The sequence below is a fragment of the Cydia amplana genome, chromosome 9 (genome assembly GCF_948474715.1).
Source record: "Cydia amplana chromosome 9, ilCydAmpl1.1, whole genome shotgun sequence".
In the NCBI taxonomy this organism is placed as follows: domain Eukaryota; kingdom Metazoa; phylum Arthropoda; class Insecta; order Lepidoptera; family Tortricidae; genus Cydia; species Cydia amplana.
The window spans coordinates 735,257-762,776 of NC_086077.1; the positions used below are offsets into that span (position 1 = coordinate 735,257).

General features: G+C 42.3%; 1 protein-coding gene across 1 annotated transcript; it reads left to right on the forward strand.

Moving 5' to 3' along the window:
* Positions 1-3,735: 3,735 nt before the first annotated feature.
* Positions 3,736-27,080, forward strand: LOC134650792 (uncharacterized). Its single transcript, XM_063505726.1, has 28 exons — positions 3,736-3,907; positions 4,696-4,825; positions 5,106-5,255; positions 5,664-5,813; positions 5,873-5,989; positions 6,049-6,165; positions 6,225-6,341; positions 6,401-6,514; positions 6,750-6,866; positions 6,926-7,042; positions 7,090-7,218; positions 8,228-8,354; positions 10,276-10,423; positions 10,547-10,717; positions 10,763-10,933; positions 11,031-11,201; positions 11,541-11,711; positions 12,766-12,897; positions 13,371-13,496; positions 13,958-14,046; positions 15,210-15,298; positions 16,372-16,493; positions 17,333-17,444; positions 20,328-20,471; positions 21,023-21,126; positions 23,627-23,728; positions 25,434-25,642; positions 26,917-27,080. The coding sequence occupies exons 1-28, from the start codon at positions 3,767-3,769 to the stop codon at positions 27,068-27,070; spliced, it is 3,741 nt and encodes a 1,246-aa protein (XP_063361796.1). The 5' UTR covers positions 3,736-3,766; the 3' UTR covers positions 27,071-27,080.
* The last annotated feature ends 440 nt before the right edge of the window (positions 27,081-27,520 follow it).

Consider the following 27,520-nt stretch of genomic DNA (forward strand, 5'->3'; position numbering starts at 1 on the left):
ACATTTTGAAAGATCGAATGCCCGTCCAGAAAGGTGCCACAGAGGTCACAGAGGCCGTACCTATAATGAAATTCATGATTATTCATTGCTCATCTTCATATTACTTAAAGCGGCCGTTTCCCTGACGGCCGAATTTTGTCGGGAAATTATTCAGTCATAATTTCATCGTACTTGGCTTGTCAGCTGCTTTTACCTCATTAAATTATGATAACTTAGTGCCACTTGCACCATCTCACTAACCCGGGGTTAACCTGTTAAACCCATCCGCTTAACCCCGGGCAGCCCCGGGTCAGTGGGATGGTGCAAGTGGCGTTAAGAAAACTAACTCCAATACCATGACATCATGTTCCCAAATATTATCTAAGACTTGTGAGTTGTAAAAAGTACCTAACATGAAACCAACTAAGTAAGTAATCATAATATAATCTGAGAGAACTGTTGGACGTGAAGCGCTGGTGGCCTAGCGGTAAGAGCGTGCGACTTGCAATCCGGAGGTCGCGGGTTCGAACCCCGGCTCGTACCAATGAGTTTTTCGGAACTTATGTACGAAATATCATTTGATATTTACTAGTCCCTTTTCGGTGAAGGAAAACATCGTGAGGAAACCGGACTAATCCCAATACGGACCTAGTTTACCCTCTGGGTTGGAAGGTCAGATGGCAGTCGCTTTCGTAAAAACTAGTGCCTACGCCAATTACTGGGATTAGTTGCCAAGCGGACCCCAGGCTCCCATGAGCCGTGGCAAAATGCCGGGACAACGCGAGGAAGATGAATGAGAACTGTTGGACGTTAGTCCCCCAAGGATCTCCACAACAAGCGATCTCGTCGATCCATCGATCTACCTTATTGGCATTTATTGGTGCCGTTGCTGGCATTTCCACACTGCGTTTACCTACCGGCTCATGTGTTTTACTACTACCTGTCATTTTTTCACCACTCAAGCATCTTTGAACTAGGCACTAAAATTGTATAGTTACATGGAGCAAAGAGCAAAAGTTTTAGTAAATACAAAGTGTGTAAAAATTATCTTTGGTAAATTCGATGGCAATACGATTTTGTCTGCGACCGCCATCTGTTGTCGAAATGTATAGACACGTTATGTTACTAGCGCCATCTATCGTCACGGAGTGGTAGGGAAATGTAGTAGAGTACACGCAATAGATGGCGCTGTCGTATAGATTTATTTATTAACAATATTTTTATTTATTAACACATTATTTATTTTACTTTATATCAAAATGCATCTTGTAAATGGTTTATTTATATAATAAGGTCGTATATGTTTCATTTTGGTTTATTTTATATTTTAAAACTGCGCAGCGTGCGTGTAAAGAAACGTGAGTAGTCAACTAGTCAGTGTTACCAAAGGATGAAACTGTCCCGGCCTAAATGGTAAATATGGAAATAAAAAAATGCAATTGAGTCATTTTAACGAAATAACTGACAACGGGATATTACTGCAAATATGATAAAAAAAGTTGAATTTCAATACATTGTGCAGTTATTTTATTTCATTTCATTTAATTCTTGCAATAGGTATATAGTCTCGCAAACCAATTTTGACAGTAACAGTTGATCAAAAAAACTACACTTCCCTTTATTGAGTTAAAATAACCAAATCAAATAAGTCCATCTGCCTACGCTATGCTCCACTGACAAGACATGCGACTCATGCCACATTGCTCACATTATATTTTATATTAAACATTTAGGGAAACTTGTATTTATATCCTAGCAACACCTATATCTTCTTTTTTTTTTCACGGACTAAACTCCTTGTTGTTGATGTTGTCGTGTTTTGTGCAGTGTTGCCAACTTGGCATAATGGATGCCAGATCTGGCACTTTTTCACACTCTTTGGCATCCAAATTATCCATTTAGCATCTGGCATAATTTTTAGCATAATTAGTGAATTGTGTCCCTATTGTCCCTAAGCCAAGTTTGGAACCTACTTGGCAGTGTAATTCATGGCACAACCATAGATATAATATATTTAAAGATGGACTCTAAGCGAGCTGTCACTGTTACCACTTTTGTTTAGTGTACGATTAACAATGTGAATCCACCTTGCTGTAGCCATGTCGATAAAGTCATATCGATAAACTATCGACATTTCTTGCAATTTTAATTTTACTTGAAAGGTTTAACGACAACTAAAATAAACAAAAAATGCTTCTATTCTTTACGGAGGTTATCAGATCACGATCTTATCGTCACGCCACAGCAGGGAACACAGGGAAAATTCAGATTTTTAATTACAGTACCCAAATACCTACTAAAATATGCGTTCCGCAATAATTGAATTATATTATGATATTATAATATATTCATTATCCATTAGCATTTCAATTATGTTTATTTTTGACGAAGATATTGAAGCTTCAATTAATCGCTATTTCGTTCCGCTGTGTAGCGTTTATCGATATATAACATGATTAAAATCGACTTTTCACATCCCTAAAAGAGCACACATATACGTTTTTACGCACACATACACAACTTGACACCACCTAAAACGGTAACACCTTGATTTGAAGTCCATCTTGTCAACAGTATGGTTGTGCTTTTTTGACAAAGGGCATTTTTAAAAGAGCGAGGAGAGAGAAGTGATACTAGTTGCTGCGCCGTCAAAGAGAACAGATAACGTTGGGGCCTTGGGCACAACCGTCAAAGGAAATTTTATACATACGACGAATCTTATAACAGACTACCGCACCGCAGTTATTTAAAATCACATGACATTTCTTCTAAGGTCAGTACGTCTGTAGAGGCCTATAGGAATTATGACGAGTTGGTGCTCGAATCTGTTTTGTGTTATCTATGGTATTTGGTATAGTCATAATTGTCATAAACTTAGTTTACAAACAAAATCTGTTACTTTTTTCACGGCCGGTTTGTTATTATTTCTGTCGATAATAAATACATTATACAATAAGTGGAAAAACAAAGACAATGCAATGGCGCCAACAAATTATAAGCAAATGTACCGCTCCGAGTGGGAAAGATTGCCTGATTTTAAAGATTGGATACAAGCACAGACAAGACATCCTCTAGACTGAGCATAGTAACGCTACCCCCTCTGCCACAAATATACGGTAGTTTTACTCCATCTTCAAGTCAAATTGTCTTTGTGTGACGTCCGTGTCTTTGAACGGACCAATCACGGCACGGGACTCGCTGACCTCGTCCCCCGCACCCCAGTATTTTTGGCAGCATCGGTTTCATGAAATAATTGCTCTAAACTCCGTCTAGAGGATTCCTAGTCTATGGCTTGACCAAGTATAGCTAACCAAGTTAGTGCAAAGTTAGCTTGGTCTGACTCTATAAAAAATTCAGAAACAGCATTGTTTGATTTATGTGGAAAACACTCATTTTTAGTTACCTATATATTGTGTAGCATTTTTTTTGCACTTTTCCAAATTATTTAGCATAATTCTGGCATAATCTAGACATAAGTCTGGCACTTTTTCAAATTCCGAGTTGGCAACACTGGTTTTGTGTTTTTCTTCTCTCTCTGGCTTAAAGGTCTCGTAACCAGGCCATAAAATCCAAAAAAAAAAAAAAAATTCTTCTCTCTTGTTTGTTTGCATAGGTGCCGGTCGTGTATAAGTTTTTTCATTCAATGAAAGAATATAAATTATTGTATTAAAGGATACAAATCTCATATTACTAAGGCGATTGCGCGGCCATCGTGATGTAATTATTTCATCCTCATACTAAAACATAAAGGGTAGTTTTAAAACTTAGTTTATATCACGTGTGAAAAATGTTCACGAATAATTTCAGGAGTTTTGTGGATTTGGCGACTCTTACGCTTCACCGCCGTCATGAGATGGAAGGCAGGATCAGCGTCTTGGCTGGTAAATGCGACCAAGCCATCAATAACATAAGAAAGTTAAAGGCGCAGGTAGGTAACTTCGCATTAAGTTTTATTATACGACTATAGGTAGGTACTTTTACTTTTGTATGTAGCCATGTGTTTTGTACACAAAAAATACCTTGGGCTACTTTATCATGCATATAGGCGGACTAATCATCATTCGCTCGCCCTTTTCCCATAATTTGGGGTCGGCGCAGCATGTTTTTTAATATGAAGAGAAATTCCAGATGTCATACTTGTGGTTTCTAAAGATTTTAAGCCAGGTAAAGTATCTAAACGTAGAATATGGAGTAGGATCCTACTACCAACAATTTATGGCTTATAAACAATTTGTTCTGATGTCAAACCAGTCAGTTTTTTGTTAGAACCTGTTCAATACGCTTATCTCTGTGTGTGTCTAATAAACATGATTTCCTATAATAATTATGTGTATCATACATATCAATGTGGTTCAGTGAAGGGGACAGACTGAAAATCAGCGCTGCGTAGGCGATTTGTAACGAAATGGCCGACGCAGCGTATGCTGAGCCCGCTCCTTTTGCTGCGCATGCCAATTTTTTTATCACTTCATAGTATAAAACAGTTGCTTACCACTACCTCTCTGTCCCTATGTGTGCTTAGATCTTTAAAAGTACGCAACGGATCTTGAAGCGGTTTTTTTTAAATAGATAAGAGTGATTCAAGAGAGGTTTATGTATAATTTGTTAACCCGTGCGAAGCCGGGGAAGGCGGGTTGCTAGTGTTGTTATATTTATTATGTAACCTATCTGTTGTGGCAATAAATGGTTTCTTATTCTTATTCGTATATTTCCCAGACTCGTACATTTGTGAACCATCTGAACTGTGAGCCGTCGGAGCTGAAGGAACGGTTCCTGTCATGCATGAACAAGTTGGACGAGTACATCTATCTCATCACCGAGTTTAACCTGTCCATTGATAACCTTGGTAAGTCGTAGACAAATATTACCTGTCTTTTCTTTTCCTGGAAATTTATCTTGTAAGATTTTAATTTTAATCAAAATAGGCTTGACATGGAACCAAGTTGACAATCGTACATAGGGGTCGTCCATACATTACACAAAACATCACACAAAATTTAGATTTTTAGACATGACCCCATCCCCTTGGCACATGTTGTTCATAGGAAAAAGAAAGGATCTTTAATACGTACTGTCACACTTGGCATGAGGCACCGAATATTCGGCAAACTAAACTAAACTTACAGAAAAGCATGGCAGTGTTGAGATAGCGCCAGTGCACGACAACTCTTACAAGAACTACCCCGTGATGACTCCGACTAACCTGATGGATGTGCTGAGCGAACCTGCTCCCACCACGTCCACCGCCTGCGCTAACATGTGTCCAGCTGAAAAAGGTAAAGAGCGTACTTTTGATTAAACCAAAAAGTAGCAAGCAATTTTGAACCTTCTTTTCTTCGTTTTTTAGGGTTCCGTACCCAAAGGGTAAAAACGGGACCCTATTACTAAGACTCCGCTGTCCGTCCGTCCGTCCGTCTGTCACCAGGCTGTATCTCACGAACCGTGATAGCTAGACAGTTGAAATTTTCACAGATGATGTATTTCTGTTGCCGCTATAACAGTGATCGCAGTGGTGACCGTTTTTTTGCTTGTTTTGCTCTATTTTTTGTTGATGGTGCGGAACCCTCCGTGCGCGAGTCCGACTCGCACTTGGCCGGTTTTTTCTAATGCTAATAAAAACGAACTAAAGAGAGTGAATCTTCTGTACCTATATTATTATTTATTCTGTATGTTTAATTGTTCAGAAAAGCTGCCAATCCGGCGTCGACCGAAGCGAGAGCAGCTGCTCATAGCCTTCTCCAGCACGTCGTGCTCCAACGAGAGCGTGGGCAACAACACGGTCGAGAAAGAGGTGCAGTGTGTCGCCGCAGACATTCAGGATCTAAACATCGCAGGTAAGGGAAATGTGTTTGTTGTACAGAAAAGCTGCCAATGTGAAGGTGACCGAGGCGAGAGCAGCTGCTCATAGCCTGCTCCAGCACGTCGTGCTCCAACGAGAGCGTGGGCAACAACACGGTCGAGAAAGAGGTGCAGTGTGTCGCCGCTGACATCCAGGATCTAAACATCGCAGGTAAGGGAAATGTGTTCGTTGTACAGAAAAGCTGCCAATGTGAAGGTGACCGAGGCTAGAGCAGCTGCTCATAGCCTGCTCCAGCACGTCGTGCTCCAACGAGAGCGTGGGCAACAACACGGTCGAGAAAGAGGTGCAGTGTGGCGTCGCTGACATCCAGGATCTAAACATCGCAGGTAAGGGAAATGTGTTCGTTGTACAGAAAAGCTGCCAATCCGAAGGCGACCGAGGCGAGAGCAGCTGCTCATAGCCTGCTCCAGCACGTCGTGCTCCAACGAGAGCGTGGGCAACAACACGGTCGAGAAAGAGGTGCAGTGTGTCGCCGCTGACATTCAGGATCTAAACATCGCAGGTAAGGGAAATGTGTTTGTTGTACAGAAAAGCTGCCAATGTGAAGGTGACCGAGGCGAGAGCAGCTGCTCATAGCCTGCTCCAGCACGTGCTCCAACGAGAGCGTGGGCAACAACACGGTCGAGAAAGAGGTGCAGTGTGTCGCCGCAGACATTCAGGATCTAAACATCGCAGGTAAAGGAAATGTGTTCATTGTACAGAAAAGCTGCCAATGTGAAGGTGACCGAGGCGAGAGCAGCTGCTCATAGCCTGCTCCAGCACGTCGTGCTCCAACTAGAGCGTGGGCAACAACACGGTCGAGAAAGAGGTGCAGTGTGTCGCCGCAGACATTCAGGATTTAAACATCGCAGGTAAGGGAAATGTGTTTGTTGTACAGAAAAGCTGCCAATGCGAAGGTGACCGAGGCGAGAGCAGCTGCTCATAGCCTGCTCCAGCACGTCGTGCTTCAACGAGAGCGTGGGCAACAACACGGTCGAGAAAGAGGTGCAGTGTGTCGCCGCAGACATTCAGGATCTAAACATCGCAGGTAAGGGAAATGTGTTTGTTGTACAGAAAAGCTGCCAATGCGAAGGTGACCGAGGCTAGAGCAGCTGCTCATAGCCTGCTCCAGCACGTCGTGCTCCAACGAGAGCGTGGGCAACAACACGGTCGAGAAAGAGGTGCAGTGTGTCGCCGCTGACATTCAGGATCTAAACATCGCAGGTAAGGGAAATGTGTTCGTTGTACAGAAAAGCTGCCAATGTGAAGGTGACCGAGGCGAGAGCAGCTGCTCATAGCCTGCTCCAGCACGTCGTGCTCCAACGAGAGCGTGGGCAACAACACGGTCGAGAAAGAGGTGCAGTGTGTCGCCGCAGACATTCAGGATCTAAACATTGCAGGTAAGGGAAATTACTCTCTCTCTTTCTCCCTTTTCTACCTTTCGTCACGGTTCAATCCAACCTGGAGCCACTTCTTCCCCGCAGTCCTTTTGATGTCATCGTCCCTACGCTACTTTGAGGACGCTCTTCCCCCCATGGTCGCCACTAGAGTAGGGAGGAAGGGAAGGGAAAGGAAAATTACTTGGATCCTTTAAAAATGACATGTCTATAGTTAATTTTTAGGGTTCCGTACCCAGAGGGTAAAAACGGGACCCTATTACTAAGACTCCGCTGTCCGTCCGTCCGTCCGTCCGTCTGTCGCCAGGCTGTATCTCACGAACCGTGATAGCTAGACAGTTAAAATTTTCACAGATGATATATTTCTGTTGCCGCTATAACAACAAATACTAAAAACAATAAAATAAAGATTTAAGTGGGGCTCCCATACAACAAACGTGATTTTTGACCGAAGTTAAGCAACGTCGGGCGGGGTCAGTACTTGGATGGGTGACTGTTTTATTTTGCTTGTTTTTTGTTGATGGTGCGGAACCCTCCGTGCGCGAGTCCGACTCGCACTTGGCCGGTTTTTTTAGCATTAGAAAGAAGGTAAACAATCTTGACGTGTCTTTTTATTAAAAAAAAAATAGAAAAACGCTTTAAAACATTACTTTATATTACTATGAAAGCAAAATAATGTAAAAGATCTATATGATTTATAATTCTAACATATTTGCTGTTACTTATTTTTCAATAGTGATTTTTAATAAAAATACATGATAAGATCGCTTACCTTCTTTCTAATGCTAAAAAAACGAACTATAACATGTCTTAATGGGTAGTGACCATGCCTCTGAAGCCGATGGACCTGGATTCGAATCCCGGTAAGGGCATTTATTTGTGTGATGAGCTGATGAGCACAGATATTTGTTCCTGAGTCATGGAGGGTTTTCTATGTATATATTAATTAGTTTTTGGGGGTTTTCCTTTAATATAAATTCAGACGTATCTGCTAAAATATTTTTTTTTTTAGATCCCAAACCCATGGTGACCCTGCCCCAGCAGACAATTCTCGACACGGACACGGTATACGAGGCGTCCATACTATCCGTGGACGGGTCCACTTTCTGGATAGTTGTGGAGCAAGCTGAGGCGTACAAGTAAGCCATATTACAGGTTTATAGGGTTCCGTACCTCAAAAGGAAAAAACGGAACCCGCATAGGATCCCTCGTGCGTCTGGCTGTCCGTCTCACGGCCTATTTTCTCGGAAACTACTGGACCAATTAAGTTGAAATTTAGTTGTACACATATGCAAATTAGGGGCTGTTCATAAATTACTTCATCTATTTTGACGCTTTTTGTCCCCCCCTTCCCCTAAAATCATCCAAAATACATGCTTCGAATGACCCCGTTTCCTCCTACGTCATGCTACCATCATCCGGTGTCCAGACCCCCCCCCCCCCAAATTTGAAATGACGTAATTTATGAGTAACCCAAAGACGGACATGTAACGTAAATAAATGAATTTTAAACATGGGGCCTCTTTTGAAGGGTAACTGAGCAAAAAATAAAGTTTTTCAAACTATATCGTGTTATATTATCAAATGAAACAGCTCATTTTGAGACTTTCAAATATATTTTTTATTATTTTAAAATAAATAGGTTGTTACCAAAATTATTTTAGGGTTGCTATACTAAAGATTTTAAGGCGAGAAAAGAAAAATACAACCACTGTAATTACAACGTTTATTCTCTTATATAAAAAAAAAGACAAGGAAAGTTATTACTAGGGCCTTAAGGGCCTTGCGAACACTGCAGTTATCTTAGTCTAGCTCTTAATTTTATCTAACTTGAGACTCCAATAAGGTCGAGGGAGCGAATGTGGGTTTAGCGGCTAAAATCTTATGGTTGAACACTTTTACTCAAATATTTGCAATTGAACTAGAATAATGTTGGGCGCCGTAGGAGTAAATTAAAAGTTGGAAGGAGCTGACCTGGTCCGCAGAGTTTAGGGTACCAACAACACCGCCACGTCGTCAACCTCTCAGGTACAGGCCAAGGCAGCACCCGCCGAACACCAGTCAACGTTGTCAACCGGGCACACAAGTAAAACCCGCGCCAGGCGGATTTGCAGGTAAAATGTAGACCCTGGAAAAGTTTTCAAATAGTAAGACAAGAGTACACAACGCTTTAGCAACGCTGGAACCTAAATAACCTTGCAACAAAATGAAGTCCAGACATACATAATTTCGAATTTGGAACGACACGCGTCAGGTCAAGGTTAACATTTGACCAGCGCGGCGGAAGGTTAACTCTTAAAAAAAAACAAATGATAACTTACTCGCTGTGGAAAAATGGCCCGCAAAAGGTGCTTTGCAACATATGTCGACACAAGCGAGGTCTATAGAACACGGGCATCAAGGGCCACTAAATTTGGGGCGGCATGGCTCCAGTTTTTCGCCTGGGCTGAAAATAAAATCACCACACTATTAAACTGAATCTTACACACAAAACCGTCGCAAAAATCACTAAAATACTCACTCAAAAGGGAGATGTCTCCCGATTGGGTTAGAAATCGCCTGAACAGGCTTTTTGGTTGCGGAACAACACCCACGAAAATGCTCCTCCTTCATTTTGGCAGAATAATGACAGACCAAATGACAGAGTTGCCACAGCCCGAACTGGATTCGTGCGATCCTAGTTGATTTTGAAAAGAAAACATTACCCTCCTTCTTTACTTTATTTGGACTAATATTAAATAGAAAGAAAGAACAATATTTGAAGACAATTTTAATTTACAAACCCCTTTTGATTAAAAAAAAACCAAAAATATAGGAAGGCACCGAACTTATTTTTAATCTAGCAACCCGGACCATGTTGTTATCGACTGTGCTCGCTAGATGGCGTTAAGGGTATCAAGCGAATATGGGTCACATACCGTTTGATATTGAAAAAATAAAGAAATAGAAATTTAGTTGTTACAAGGTTAGAAGTTATTTAGGAAAATAGCCAAAAATTTACAATTCCACAATTCAAATTCTCTTTGCTAACGATAGGTCAATAAACACATAAATTTCCAGTCTACTCCAAGAGATGACAGCATACTACTCTGAAGAGAAGAACCTCGTGCCTGTGAACCTGGACGAGCTGCCCAGCTTCACCTGCTGCGTGTACCACGACGTGGAGGACACCCAGGAGTTCTTCCGGGCCATGCTCATCAGGGTCGAGGTAAGGCCATGCTCATCAGGGTCGAGGTAAGGCCATGCTCATCAGGGTCGAGGTCAGGCCATGTTCATCAGGGTCGAGGTCAGGCCATGTTCATCAGGGTCGAGGTAAGGCCATGTTCATCAGGGTCGAGGTAAGGCCATTTCCAGTCTACTCCAAGAGATGACGGCATACTACTCTGAAGAGAAGAACCTCGTGTGTGTGAACCTGGACGAGCTCCCCGGCTTCACCTGCTGCGTGTACCATGACGTGGAGGACACCCAGGAGTTCTTCCGGGCCATGCTCATCAGGGTCGAGGTAAGGCCATGCTCATCAGGGTCGAGGTAAGGCCATGTTCATCAGGGTCGAGGTAAGGCCATGTTCAGTCTACTCCAAGAGATGACGGCATACTACTCTGAAGAGAAGAACCTTGTGTCTGTGAACCTGGACGAGCTCCCCGGCTTCACCTGCTGCGTGTACCATGACGCCGAGGACACCCAGGAGTTCTTCCGGGCCATGCTCATCAGGGTCGAGGTAAGGCCATGTTCACCAGGGTCGAGGTAAGGCCATGCTCATCAGGGTCGAGGTAAGGCCATGTTCATCAGGGCCGAGGTCAGGCCATGTTCATCAGGGTCGAGGTAAGGCCATTTCCAGTCTACTCCAAGAGATGACAGCATACTACTCTGAAGAGAAGAACCTCGTGTGTGTGAACCTGGACGAGCTGCCCAGCTTCACCTGCTGCGTGTACCACGACGCTGAGGACACCCAGGAGTTCTTCCGGGCCATGCTCATCAGGGTCGAGGTAAGGCCATGCTCATCAGGGTCGAGGTCAGGCCATGCTCATCAGGGTCGAGGTAAGGCCATGCTCATCAGGGTCGAGGTAAGGCCATGTTCATCAGGGTCGAGGTAAGGCCATGTTCATCAGGGTCGAGGTAAGGCCATGTTCATCAGGGTCGAGGTAAGGCCATGTTCAGTCTACTCCAAGAGATGACGGCATACTACTCTGAAGAGAAGGACCTTGTGTCTGTGAACCTGGACGAGCTGCCCAGCTTCACCTGATGCGTGTACCATGACGTGGAGGACACCCAGGAGTTCTTCCGGGCCATGCTCATCAGGGTCGAGGTCAGGCCATGTTCATCAGGGTCGAGGTAAGGCCATTTCCAGTCTACTCCAAGACATGACGGCATACTACTCTGAAGAGAAGAACCTCGTGCCTGTGAACCTGGACGACCTGCCCAGCTTCACCTGCTGCGTGTACCACGACGTGGAGGACACCCAGGAGTTCTTCCGGGCCATGCTCATCAGGGTCGAGGTAAGGCCATGCTCATCAGGGTCGAGGTCAGGCCATGCTCATCAGGGTCGAGGTAAGGCCATGCTCATCAGGGTCGAGGTCAGGCCATGTTCATCAGGGTCGAGGTAAGGCCATGTTCATCAGGGTCGAGGTAAGGCCATGTTCAGTCTACTCCAAGAGATGACAGCATACTACTCTGAAGAGAAGAACCTCGTGTCTGTGAACCTGGACGAGCTGCCCAGCTTCACCTGCTGCGTGTACCATGACGTGGAGGACACCCAGGAGTTCTTCCGGGCCATGCTCATCAGGGCCGAGGTAAGGCCATGCTCATCAGGGTCGAGGTCAGGCCATGTTCATCAGGGTCGAGGTCAGGCCATGTTCATCAGGGTCGAGGTAAGGCCATCTTGAGACATTAAAAAAAAATCTACTTACAGAAGAGAACATAATAGGGGGTATTGCTGCTATGTTCTGCCGCCAGAGTGCAGCACTAGCACCCATCGTAAACCATAGAGTAACTTATACATACTGTGGGTTAACCTGTTTTTTCACAGATAATAAAATATGACATTGATACATCAAGGCGGTATGTTTCCAAAGGGCCTACCGGGAAACGCGAAAATCGTAATTTCGTTATCTGCCTCTTTATCGCTCTAATAAGTAAGAGTGATAGAGAGGTTAAATAACGAAATTTCGATTTTCTTGTTTCGCGGTAGACCCTCAGATTGTGATGGATTATGGTAGTGGCGCCCCCTTCGCGTAATATGTCCTATTATCGGACTAGCTTACAAAATTTCACGAAAATCGGTTGGGTAATTCGACCAGTGGAGCTCAGATTCACCCTATTGACTATGATTATTTTCAAAACACCTTGTTTGTTGTTATAGGGGCAACAGAAATATACATCATCTGTGAAAATTTGAACTGTCTATCTATCGCGGGCACGGGATACGGCCTAGTGACAGACAGACGGACAGAGGGGCCTTAGTAATATTGTCCCGTTTGTACGGAACTCTAAAAAACAGATGGGAGTACCATGTTGTGTATGAAAAATAACTATTATTTTATTTAAATACAGGGTACAAACAAAGAGGAAGTATTCCTAGTAGACACCGGTGAACAGCGGCCAGTAACATCGAGCTGCATACAACCGTTGGCGCCTGAGTTCTGTGTATCGCCGCCGTACGCACACTGCTGCCATCTAGCGGACGTGAGTTATATCTACTTACAATAGGGCTATAGCAGGGAGTGCCTAGTGGACACCGATGAACAGCGGCCAGTAACATCGAGCTGCATACAACCGTTGGCGCCTGAGTTCTGATATCGCCGCCGTACGCACACTGCTGCCATCTAGCGGACGTGAGTTATATCTACTTACAACAGGGCTATAGCAGACAGTAGCCAGTGGACACCGATGAACAGCGGCCAGTAACATCGAGCTGCATACAGCCGTTGGCGCCCGAGTTCTGTATATCGCCGCCGTACGCACACTGCTGCCATCTAGCGGACGTGAGTTATATCTACTTACAACAGGGCTATAGCAGACAGTAGCCAGTGGACACCGATGAACAGCGGCCAGTAACATCGAGCTGCATACAACCGTTGGCGCCCGAGTTCTGTATATCGCCGCCGTACGCACACTGCTGCCATCTAGCGGACGTGAGTTATATCTACTTACAATAGGACTATAGCAGGGAGTGCCTAGTGGACACCGATGAACAGCGGCCAGTAACATCGAGCTGCATACAGCCGTTGGCGCCTGAGTTCTGTATATCGCCGCCGTACGCACACTGCTGCCATCTAGCGGACGTGAGTTATATCTACTTACAATAGGGCTATAGCAGACAGTAGCCAGTGGACACCGATGAACAGCGGCCAGTAACATCGAGCTGCATACAACCGTTGGCGCCTGAGTTCTGATATCGCCGCCCTACGCACACTGCTGCCATCTAGCGGATGTTACTTTCTATAACATTTACTTAAATATATTAAGACCGGGTCACTCACGTATTTTAAGTCGAAAAACGCGCGACTTCTTTTCACTCCGTACCGAGGAGTGTAATCAGGAGCTAGCGTTGCCGGATGCATGCGGTGACGCGCAAGAACGCAACTCATGCTACTTTACCGCACTAGTGCAATAATTAGCACATTATGCAACTAATTCGCAACTCGTGTCGATTTAAAACACTATTAGTCGTGTTTTAATTTATCGCCACTCGTTTTGAATTTCTTATTTTTCGCACTTGTATCGTAATTGTACTATTTCACAGGTGGAATTCGTGAGCGCCAAGACAGACGAGTTAGAGGAATACCTGAAGCAGTACTTGGGGAAGCCTTTCACAATGAAAATAGACGACAAGTAAGTATAATCTAGTGATGGGTAGGACATCAATTTAAAATGAGTTTGTATGAGTACCTCATTTTCTAAAATGAGGTGTTACAATGTCTTACTTCAAATGAGGTGAGGTACTAGCATATTTTCAGCGTCGACTATTCCATTCATTCCAACGGCGACAAAAATATTTAATGTATATACATATTTATGTATTCATCACTTCCTTTATAAATAAATAAATAGTAACATATATTTAATTGGAGTGCAATTCTGGAGGTTAAGAATAGAACTTTTAGGAGAAAGATAATTTTAGAATCAAGTAAAATGAATAGAGGAGTGAAGTAAGACATTTTTGCGGTACGAAGTACTGCGACAAATTAACAAAATGAGTGGTACAAATGAGGTGCCTCACGAGTGAGCGACTCAACACTAGTGTCTATATCTATAATCTATATCTAAGAGATGCATATGTCGTTGGAATTTTGTAAGAATCCGCCGTTTACAAACGGTACCGTCATTTTACAAACGTTTCGCCGTTTGCAAATTGCCTCCGGCATTTTGTAAAATGTCGGCATTATGTATAATACCTTATGGCATTAACGGCGCCGTTTGTAAATTGCCGCGGCATTTTAGTCGAATTAGTTCTTAAATTTACCACGCGTGGCGCTGCTCAAAACTATGAAAAACGCTCGTTTCCTTCACAACTTAACCAGACGGAGTCCCGCTTCGCGGGGCTCCTATTTCTGGGCGCTTTGCCCTTCGGGCATCTGAAGCTACCTACTTCACCTTATAGGTCATACCATAGAGAAAAAAATACATAGAGTGCTCACTCCATACATCAGTTCAGACTATTAATTTCAGTGTCTACATCTAGCATCGAGTAGCGGAACTATCAGTACTGCTACTTGACAATAGATGTAGCAACGACCGGAAAGTCCTATCTCAACAGCATAAGACTTTCCGGTCGGTGGCGAGATCTATTGTCAAGTAGCAGTACTGATAGTTCCGCTACTCGATGCTAGATGCTAATAGTCTTTTTGGTACTAAAACTGATGTATGGAGTGAGCACTCTATGTATTTTTTTCTCTATGGTCATACTGAACAAATTTAAGTATGGGACCAATACCGAAATCGCGAAAAAAATTTGAAATAATGCATAAATTGCCAAACAAATGTCTTTATTTCAGTTCATCGGAATCCCTGGGTGTATACTTGTTTTTGGACGACGAGAACACGCTCAACGATTTGCTTCTGCAGGAGGGACTAGCCACCACCCGTGAGTCTTGCTCGGTGATCCTTAGTACATATAAATAAATCAATATTAGATATCAAACTAGCGACCCGCCCCGGCTTCGCACTGGTCACCATTAACAAATTATACATACCTTCCTCAAGAATCAATCTATTGATAGGTGAAAACCGCATAAAAATCCTTTCAGTACCTAGTTAGGGTTCCGTAGCCAAATGGCAAAAAACGGAACCCTTATAGATTCGTCATGTCTCTCTGTCTGTCCGTCTGTCCGTCTGTCTGTACGTCCGTATGTCACAGCCACTTTTCTCCGAAACTATAAGAACTATACTGTTGAAACTTGGTAAGTAGATGTATTCTGTGAACCGCATTAAGATTTTCACACAAAAATAGAAAAAAAACAATAAATTTTTGGGGTTCCCCATACTTCGAACTGAAACTCAAAAATTTTTTTTTCATCAAACCCATACGTGTGGGGTATCTATGGATAGGTCTTCAAAAATGATATTGAGGTTTCTAATATCATTTTTTTCTAAACTGAATAGTTTGCGCGAGAGACACTTCCAAAGTGGTAAAATGTGTGTCCCCCCCCCCCCTGTAACTTCTAAAATAAGAGAATGATAAAACTAAAAAAATATATGATGTACATTACCATGTAAACTTCCACCGAAAATTGGTTTGAACGAGATCTAGCAAGTAGTTTTTTTTTAATACGTCATAAATCGCCTAAATACGGAACCCTTCATGGGCGAGTCCGACTCGCACTTGGCCGCTTTTTTTTTGACAGGATATTATCATTATTGAAAATATTTTGACACAATTTTTTGTATATCAATCAACATTATCAACCACAGCTATGCTTATTCAAATTTTTAATTAGTATAAGAGTTTAAAAAAATGTATGAAATCTGTTTCCGCTCCTATTTTTTTACCATAATCAAAAAATCGAAAAAAGCCAAACGTAGGGGCATAGCTATGGTTAAATATACATCTAATTATGTAAAAATACTTTACATAATATCAATATCCAGAGAGGAAAATGGGGACTACATGGAGAAAACATCCCCTTTCATGTTAATATGTGTTGGTTTGGTTATCAGTGGACAAGCCGGCTCGTACGGAGCAGAGTTCAGCGCCGGCCCGCGGCCCGCCGGAGCTGCGCTCGTCCAGCGAGCACTACTATAGCGGGCCCGAACATGAGAACCCCGTGGAAGCAGTTACAGTAAGTTGATGGTTGTTCACTCTCGACTGGCATTTTTAGGGTTCCGTACCCAAAGGGTAAAAACGGGACCCTATTACTAAGACTCCGCTGTCCGTCCGTCCGTCCGTCCGTCCGTCCGTCCGTCTGTCACCAGGCTGTATCTCACGAACCGTGATAGCTAGACAGTTGAAATTTTCACAGATGATGTATTTCTGTTGCCGCTATTACAACAAATACTAAAAACAGAATAAAATAAAGATTTAAGTGGGGCTCCCATACAACAAACGTGATTATTGACCGAAGTTAAGCAACGTCGGGCGGGGTCAGTACTTGGATGGGTGACCGTTTTTTGCTTGTTTTGTTGATGTTGCGGAACCCTCCGTGCGCGAGTCCGACTCGCACTTGGCCGGTTTTTTTTAACTTTTAACCGAACATTAAACGGAGAAGGTTCTCAAGTCGACGCCTATACAGGGTGGTCTAAACCTCGACGTCCAAAAAATTTTTTTTAATCCTCAAATCGTGGGCTATCAGAATATGGCCCCATGTATGGCAGCCAATTTTTCGTAGTTTTCGAGTAATGATTTTTTAAACTTAACTTTTGTTAAGAAATTCCGGGGTGAACTAATTAATTTATAAAAAAAAACTATTGTTTTTTTTTCGTTTCGAACGTTTCTGAGAAAGTACGATGGAAAACAATTATGCGTTATATCTGTACTTGATAATAAAATGAAATAATAAATTTATTTCAAGCTACAAGGCTCATAATCAGTAGTGAAAAATCCTTAACCGTGTATTAAAGTGGAAGAAGTAGTATATTTTTCGCATAAGTAGGTTAAAAAAATCGTTGCTTCCGTTTTCAGGGTTACAACAATCGTGACGAGTTGGACATCTGCAAGCACTATACAGGGGGGTCGGAGAAGACGTGCTTCAAAGGCAGCCGCTGTAAGAAGCGTCACGTCATGAAACACCCTGGTATGTCACGAATATTCTGTCCAAAATATTCTAGGGTAATTCCGGGGTAGATGGCCATAAGGGTGAGATTGCCCATCCAAATATTTCATGGTTCTGATGGCTAGATGTCGCTAGTTCTTGTTTAGTACGCTTCACGTCATGCTTGGGAGCAAAGGTATGGCCAAAAATTTGGGGGAAAAACTTGTAAAAGTACGTAAAATCCTTGTTGATTGTTTTGACTTGTGGAAACATTTCTTAGAGGGTTCATAAAAGGAAAATGGAGTACATTAAGAAAGATAACTATCGCAGGAGTGGGAAAAAATATCACGTGCCTCTTCTCCATAATTGCGTTGAGTGCGCTGTTTGCTGGTATTAGGTGGCCTGAACGGGGCCTTGAGAAGAAAAGGGACTTGGGGAATAAAAATGGCCAACTACCCCGGAATTACCCTATGTCAAGAAATGTATCTGACATATAGTATTCGGAATAGGGGGTGTTACCAGTGGGGAGACACTCCTGACTTCGGGCATACTCGGTTCCGTTCGGCTCAGCATTGCTCCGACCAATTATTAGGGTTGACACAACTTGACGTCCATTTGCGTGCACGACCACAGATACAACAGCCAAGGGGCTGTCCATAAATTACGTCACCTATTTTTGACGATTTTTGACCTCGTAAAATCATCCAAAAATCATACTTCGAATGACCCCGTTTCCTCTTACGTTGCTGTCATCATCCGACGTCTAGACCCAATTTGAAATGACGTAATTTATGAATAGCCCCTAAACAATTACAAAGTTAATTTATTGTTCATCTGAATGACAATGTCAGTCAAAGGCGTTATGTACAGTCAGCAGCAGAAATGCTAAGCGGACGCGGTGTTAAAAATGACTTAAACGCGCTCTTATTCTCTTAACAATAAAATTGCGTCAAGATCATTTTGAACACCTCGCCCGCTTAGCAACTATTGCTGCTGACTGTACTCGGCTCATTTCAAGTGACATTATCGTTAAAGAGGTCGATAAATGATAAATGTGGTAATTGTTTGTGAAAATACTATTTGAAATCATCCTATGAGTGGTTTGACGTCATCCGCATGAATAGGGATGATGACACATGTTGAATTTTATAACAAAATCTAGTAAAATAGATAGCAAACGAGCAATTTATCACAATAATGTGGATATTAAAATAAAATATTGAAAAATTACAAAAATACAGGACCTGAAAGTTTCAAAATTTAAGTTTTTTTTAAACTTCCAAAAACGATAAAAGTAAGGGTACCATTCGATTCCTTACATTTCATCCAAAAAATATTGTATAGCAACCATATACATAAACGCAATATTTCACCGACAAAAACGCAATTTTCTTGTTTTGTCCATACTACAAGATGGGCGATGACGTCACGGCCTCTGGCCGTTTTGTATAGGGCATAGAATTAGAATAGACAAGAACAACTGTCAATCTTCAAATGTGCGACCAAAAATGAAATGCAAGTGTGTGCGTAAATTGTCTATGTGAGATCAAAAATAGTGATGTCATGTTACAACATATTAATAATCCGTCGGTGTTTGATTGCTTTATTGACTACTTTTTCAAATGTGTTATTTTAAACGTTAATATTCTACGACATTATGATGTATAAAATAACACCTGCACTGCGTGTGCTATCAAAATCGTTACAGCCTTATCTTAGTCTAACTCTTACTGTGTTGGAAAGTGAAGTTTAAATTTACTGCTAAACATCTGCACCTTCAAAAAGGGTATAACAATCGTTATTATTTGAAGTTGGTTATAAAGGTTAATATCTTAATTATGTCTTGTGAAGAAATGATTACATAGCTATTAATATACCGACAAGTTATCGATACTGTCATCTGAACATTTTGTCAAGCCCTAGCGTAAAGTAACAGTTTATGTTTTTACACAAAATATTTTAAATTATTGAGTAATATGATAAAATATTAGCACACAAAGGAAGAAAAACTTATAATCAACTGTATAAACCGGCTTCTTACACTTTTTATGCTGTTAATTTGACAAAATATCGTTAAGGAAATTTCGCTCGGAATATCATTATTCCTCTGAAATGAGTATTTGCTAGGTTTGTTTGGCCCCGTGACACTGAAATCTGGTACACTACAACACACTATCTTCATTGTATGACTTTATCAAATAGTTTTCTTTCGAATTTGTGTATATTTTTCAAATTGAAAATTACGGTGATACGCTCTTGGCCGTCCGCGGCCGTCGTCAAACTCAAAAATGGTCACGTTTTCTCATTTGTAGTCTGACTCTTTCGCACTAATGCGATGCTCATATACGTGATGGCTTCCATTTCGCACACTTCAGCTGTCTGTCAAGCGCGAGCGCGAGAATGACAAGTCTGTGGTATAGGGCGTTTCGCGAGTGAAGTGCGACTGTCGGCCTTTGACTACAATTTCTGACTTTTGTGTTACTTTAATGCAATGGGTCCCATATAGACATTTGATCCTAAAAACAAACCCGATCGATTGATACCATAAAAAAAATTAGTCATGTAGCCTATTATTAGGGTTGACACAACTTGACGTCCCTTTGCGTTCACGTCCACAGATAAGATAATGACTTGAATTTTGACAACCCTATATAGTCCCCCTACCCTCCTAACCCTAAATAAATATCGGATAATTATCCCAGGTATGGATGGTACTTATTTTCTTTGAAATCTTTGATTGATAGTAAAAAATAATGATTGGGTCGTTTTTTTATATTTTAGGTTTTACATTTTTGGTTATTATCAAATCTATAATTATCAGGCATAAAAATCACGATAATTATCAAGATAACTATCATTGATAATTAACCTTGGTGTCGCCCCACTGTTATCAGTCTGAAATCGTAATGTTTATGATTGCCACAGATGGCTGGACACTAGACCGTGTGCCGACTCCTAAATGTCGGCCCCCAGTGTTGCCCGCGCCCGGCACGTGGCACAAAGTGGTCGTCACGTACGTCTGCCACTTCGACCGTCTCTACGTCATGTTCCAGCGAGAGCCGCCTAAAGGTCAGTTATTATCATTTATGTTTGACCCACAAACAAAAAAAATACCAGAAAAGTGCGAGTCGGACTCGCCCACCGAGGGTTCCGTACTTTTTAGTATTTGTCGTTATAGCGGCAACAGAAATACATCATCTGTGAAAATTTCAAATGTCTAGCTATCACGGTTTTTGAGATACAGCCTGGTGACAGACAGACAGACGGACAGAGAGACGGACGGAGAGGAGTCTTAGTAATAGGGTCCCGTTTTTACGCTTTGGGTACGGAACCCTAAAAAGAGGTGTCTATTGGGCGTTCATGGAACCAATTCCGTACTTGGGTAAAGTTTCACAGATGATGTATTTCTGTTGCCGCTATAACAACAAACATTAAAAACAGAATAAAATATTTATGTGGGGCTCCCATACAATAAACGTGATTTTTTTGACGTTTATTGCGTAATGGTACGGAATCTTTCTTGCGCGAGTCCGCCTCGCACTTGGCCGGTTTTTAAATATTCACTATATACGCAATGTAATCTGTTTACATAGTTTTGCTTAATATTTGTGTGTTTGCAGAGGAGCTGCCCACGTTCGGGGTCGTGCTTCCGCCCATGACCCTGGCCGCGCTCATACGGGACATGAACAGCCCCGCCACCCGCGCCGCGCACAAACCGTTGCAGGTACAATGTTATAGTACACATACATTATATACACGGTCTCGTGCCGGCCATGACCCTGGCCGCGCTCATACGGGACATGAACAGCCCCGCCACCCGCGCCGCGCACAAACCGTTGCAGGTACAATGTTATAGTACACATACATTATATACACGGTCTCGTGCCGGCCATGACCCTGGCCGCGCTCATACGGGACATGAACAGCCCCGCCACCCGCGCCGCGCACAAACCGTTGCAGGTACAATGTTATAGTACACATACATTATATACACGGTCTCGTGCCGGCCATGACCCTGGCCGCGCTCATACGGGACATGAACAGCCCCGCCACCCGCGCCGCGCACAAACCGTTGCAGGTACAATGTTATAGTACACATACATTATATACACGGTCTCGTGCCGGCCATGACCCTGGCCGCGCTCATACGGGACATGAACAGCCCCGCCACCCGCGCCGCGCACAAACCGTTGCAGGTACAATGTTATAGTACACATACATTATATACACGGTCTCGTGCCGGCCATGACCCTGGCCGCGCTCATACGGGACATGAACAGCCCCGCCACCCGCGCCGCGCACAAACCGTTGCAGGTACAATGTTATAGTACACACACATTATATACACGGTCCCGTGCCGGCCATGACCCTGGCCGCGCTCATACGGGACATGAACAGCCCCGCCACCCGCGCCGCGCACAAACCGTTGCAGGTACAATGTTATAGTACACATACATTATATACACGGTCTCGTGCCGGCCATGACCCTGGCCGCGCTCATACGGGACATGAACAGCCCCGCCACCCGCGCCGCGCACAAACCGTTGCAGGTACAATGTTATAGTACACATACATTATATACACGGTCTCGTGCCGGCCATGACCCTGGCCGCGCTCATACGGGACATGAACAGCCCCGCCACCCGCGCCGCGCACAAACCGTTGCAGGTACAATGTTATAGTACACACACATTATATACACGGTCTCGTGCCGGCCATGACCCTGGCCGCGCTCATACGGGACATGAACAGCCCCGCCACCCGCGCCGCGCACAAACCGTTGCAGGTACAATGTTATAGTACACATACATTATATACACGGTCTCGTGCCGGCCATGACCCTGGCCGCGCTCATACGGGACATGAACAGCCCCGCCACCCGCGCCGCGCACAAACCGTTGCAGGTACAATGTTATAGTACACACACATTATATACACGGTCCCGTGCCGGCCATGACCCTGGCCGCGCTCATACGCGTTATACAATAAAATAAGTAAAGTCATCAAACTGCGAACACTAAATTTGCATACATTTAAAAAGTCATTACAAGTTCATTTACAAAAACTTAATTACGATAACACAGAAAAATTGCTAAAAAACGTAGTGTAGCACTCACACACACACACACACACACACACACACACACACACACACACACACACACACACACACACACACACACACACATATTAGATGGACGCGTGCTTTACACATTATCATTGCAACATAAATATAAAGGCTAACTAAATTTAAAATAAATAAATAAAATAATCTTAAGTTTTTACATATACTACTTGTTTACTTCTAATACGGCCCGGCAAGGGCCGCAGTCCAGATGTTAAGAAATTGCTCAATATTCATCTTTTGTTTACCTTGTCGTCATGTTAAATATTACGTATCTGATCTATACAAATATAATTATAATTGTTAAGCATAAAATAAAGCGATTGGTACCTACGAGTTGTAAACAAAATGTAAGGACGGTGAATCCTGACCCACCGTGATACAGTTCACACTAGTACGGGGGTCAGATGACACTTACTTGCCTGTTGGTTTTGTACCATAAAACAATGTAAGTTATGTAAGTAGTTTAAGCACCTTTATTAACTCAATAAAATATCTTTATACGGGACATGAACAGCCCCGCCACCCGCGCCGCTCACAAACCGTTGCAGGTACCATGTTATAGTACACACACATTATACAGGGTGGCGCATTTAGATCGGTCAGTATGGGAAAGTCTGAAACTATAAGACATACGACGATCTCTTCTTAGGAACCATGTCATCGATTTTAGTAACAAGAAAAACTGCATTCAGACATTTAAATTATTTTTATGTAAAATGTATTGAAAAAAATGGTGGCCATTTCGAAAACATACTAAAATAAATTAAAGGATATGAAAACAATGCATTTTGTTCATTTCAGACATCATGTTTCATAGTAACATTTACTGCTTAAGACCTACACAATCGATATCTAAATAGAAATAAATTATAAAAAAATTTTTTTAAAAACGTCCGGGTTCGATTCCCGAGCTGAGTACACATTTTTTTTAATGTATGAATGCAGTTTTTCTTGTTACTAAAATCGATGACATGGTTCCTAAGAAGAGACCGTCGTATGTCTTATAGTTTCAGATTTTCCCATACTGACCGATCTGAATGCGCCACCCTGTATACACGGATGCACTAGTTTTTAAGTTTGTTTGTGTCTCCGGCAGACGGCGCCAGCGCCGGGCGAGCTGGTGGCGGCGCAGTACCGCGACCGGCAGTGGTACCGCGCACGCGTCATCTGCGCCACGCCGCCCGACCAAAACGTCGAGGTAAACATGACACTGTCTTAAAAATAGTTAGTTATATACAGGGGTCGGACAAAAAGTGCGAATGACGTCAAACCACTTATAGGATGATTTCAAACAGTATTTTTGATTTTCATAAACAATTATCACTTATCATTTATCAACCTCTTTATTAAACGATATCGCCACTTGAAATGAGTAAGTACGTTTTTGACAATGTGTCAGACATTGTCAATCAGATGAACAATAAATTGACTTCGTTATTGTTTAGCTATTGTATCTTCACGATTATATTTAGCTAAAATGTATATTTACTAATGTATAAGAAAACGCTCTAAAATGTCATCTGTACTCGAATATTGTGGAAATTTTCCGTTTTTGGAGGTACGTGACAAACACGTATACTGGTCTTGCTGTAATCAAGATATACCAACGAAGAAATTTATTTTATTCACTACATCACCCTACCACCTGTATTATTAATTCCATGGATTTATTTACGATTATTTTGTTACTTCATTAATACTACTTTGTTACTACATGTCACACGGAAGTTTAAATACAAACTCAAACATCATCCTGTGTGCAACATTACGTCATTTTTACGTCATCGGCACTTTTTGTCCGACCCCTGGTTATATAGTAAACTAGCTGTTGCCCGCGACTTAAAAGTATATTTTCCCCATACAAACTATAGGGGATGAATTTTGAAAAATCCTTTCTTAGTGGACCCCTAGACATTATAAGGAACCTACTTGCCAAATTTGGACTTTCTAGTCCCAGCGGTTTGGGCTGTGCGTTGATTTAAGTCAGTCAGTCAGGTCTTTCACGTTTATATATATATATATATATATAAAGAAGAAATAAATTCTCAATTAAAATTTACAAAATTGTATGGTATTGAGTTAAGTAGGTGCTCTAAAACGTTGATAACGTAATAAAAAGCCATGAAAACTATTTCATGAGAAATATTTTTGTCGATCCAATAATAAATTTGTTTGATTCCAAAAATAACCTCCAGGTTCCAAAAATAATTTCAACAGATTCCAGAAATAATTACACTTAAGTAAATAGTCACCAAGGTTTACGAGCTGGAAGACGACTCCGTGTGTCGCTTCCATCTATAATAGTCTGTCAAGCTGGATGGTCAGTAGCAATGTAAAGCAGACTAAAGTAATGGTATCCCTAAGAAACGAACAAAAAGCAGCAATGTACATCGAACAACGATGAAATGTAAACAAACAGTTCCACAGATAAGATATAAATTGCACGCGATTTCCGAACAATTCAAACGTAGTGTTGCTAACCCGCGATTTTTCAAATTTTCCGCCTGTTTCTAGTGACAAGATTTGCTTGACCAACTATAGTGCAGATCTGACGTCAAAAAAAACGTAAAATCGACTAATTTCAATGAGGTGTGTATTACTGTGTATTTACACATTATTGCCATAAAATGCTCTATTTTACAAGCTTTTATTTAACTTGCAATGTAAGTACCTAACTACGTATGTAGTTATGTAACTATGTTTGTACAAGTCAAATCTTGCAACTTAAATTTGACCCACTTCCCGACTTACAATGAAACTGAAAATTTGCATACATATGCAAGTCGGGGCGGACACGTTGCCTGTGGAAAGAAAAATACAGTCAGCGATAAAAGCATGTACTAAAAATGTTTTTTTTTGCCAAAATCTTATATATTTTTAACTAAAAGCTATACACTTACCAGGTGATGTACATAGACTACGGCAACGTCTTATCCGTGAAAGAGAACGAGGTAATGGAACTGGAGCCCCGCTTCACCGTGCTACCGGCCCAGGCCGTGCTGTGCCGTCTAGCGGGCGTCGACAAACTGAGCGAGGACCGGCGGACCTGGGTCACGGCCAAACAGAGGCTATCCAGTCTAGCCCAGGACCAGACCATGGAGGCACATATCATGTGAGTAACAAGGACCCTTTCACAGATAGAGCGAGAGACAGACAGGCCGTGCTGTGCCGGCTAGCGGGCGTCGACAAACTTAGCGACGACCGGCGGACCTGGGTCACGGCCAAACAGAGGCTATCCAGTCTAGCCCAGGACCAGACCATGGAGGCAATTATCATGTGAGTAACAAGGACTCTTTCACAGATAGAGCGAGAGACAGACAGGCCGTGCTGTGCCGTCTAGCGGGCGTCGACAAACTTAGCGACGACCGGCGGACCTGGGTCACGGCCAAACAGAGGCTATCCAGTCTAGCCCAGGACCAGACCATGGAGGCACATATTATGTAAGGCCATGTTATACTACCGCGTTGCCAATCGGACCGAGATTCCTTCAATCGACAGTCAAACTGCGTCCGCGATTCGTTTCGGGTTAAGCGTGGCCATTTTATATGAAATAGTATGTTTTTAGCATAGAAAATGCTCCGTCCAGCAGTTGGGTAGTCTGTGGTAAATCGTAAAATTGATAACGTCGACGTACATGTCTCGGGTGAGTATTGGAATTGGGATGATACAATTCCAATACTCAATAATTTATTGCACATAATGGTTACACAGGTAAGGTGAAATATAAATATAATAATAGGGATGATGACACATGTTGAATTTTATAACAAAATCTAGTAAAATAGATAGCAAACGAGCAATTTATCACAATAATGTGGATATTAAAATAAAATATTGAAAAATTACAAAATTACAGGACCTGAAAGTTTAAAAAAAAAATTTTTTTTTAACTTCCTAAAACGATAAAAGTAAGGGTACCATTCGATTCCTTACATTTCATCCAAAAAAATATTGTATAGCAACTATATACATAAACGCAATATTTCACCGACAAAAACGCAATTTTCTTGTTTTGTCCATACTACAAGATGGGCGATGACGTCACGGCCTCTGGCCGTTTTGTATAGGGCGTTTCGCGAGTGAAGTGCGACTGTCGGCCTTTGACTACAATTTCTGACTTTTGTGTTACTTTAATGCAATGGGTCCCATATAGACATTTGATCCTAAAAACAAACCCGATCGATTGATACCATAAAAAAAAATTTGTCATGTAGCCTATTGATCGCATTATACCCTGTTGGGCGCAGCAAATAAGGAGAAAGGCACTTACATAATAAAATAAATGTAGGTTTCACTTAATTATACGTATTAGTTATAATTTCTATGTATGCATTTAGAGAATAAAACATTCCATAGTGAAGCAGCAAATATTATGTTTTCTCACAGTGCCCGCGGCTACGACGAGCTCACAGTGGAGCTGCTCGACCTGCAGGGCTTCAACCTCGCCGAGCAGCTCGCGGCGGGCGGCGCCGTCACCTACACCAGGGACTACGGGCTGGAGGACGACTCCAAGCGGCGGTACCATCTGGTGCAGGCCTGACTGCGAACAACACGTGACATATTGACAGATTCCAACGATAACAGCTTCAGATTTTGATAATAAGCGTTCTAAACACCAAAAACGATCGATTCCAGTAATAAGCTTGTTAGATTCCATAAATAATCACCAGATTCCAAAAATAATTACACCAGATTCCAAAAATAATTACACCAGATTCCAAAAATAATTACACCAGATTCCAAAAATAATTACACCAGATTCCAAAAATAATATTCTGTTCTAAAACTAGGTTCCTGAAGCTAGATGTCTTAAAATTACTTCTTTGGGTTGCTATAATCTCGCCACTAAGAGTGACGGAGGTAGCAGTACTGTATCGCGTTCTAATCGCTATATGCTTAGAAATTAATGATTAGTTGTATGTTGATCTAACTCACAGACAATCCAACCTCTAGACATAGCATAGTCGCGCTACCCCCTCTGCCACACATA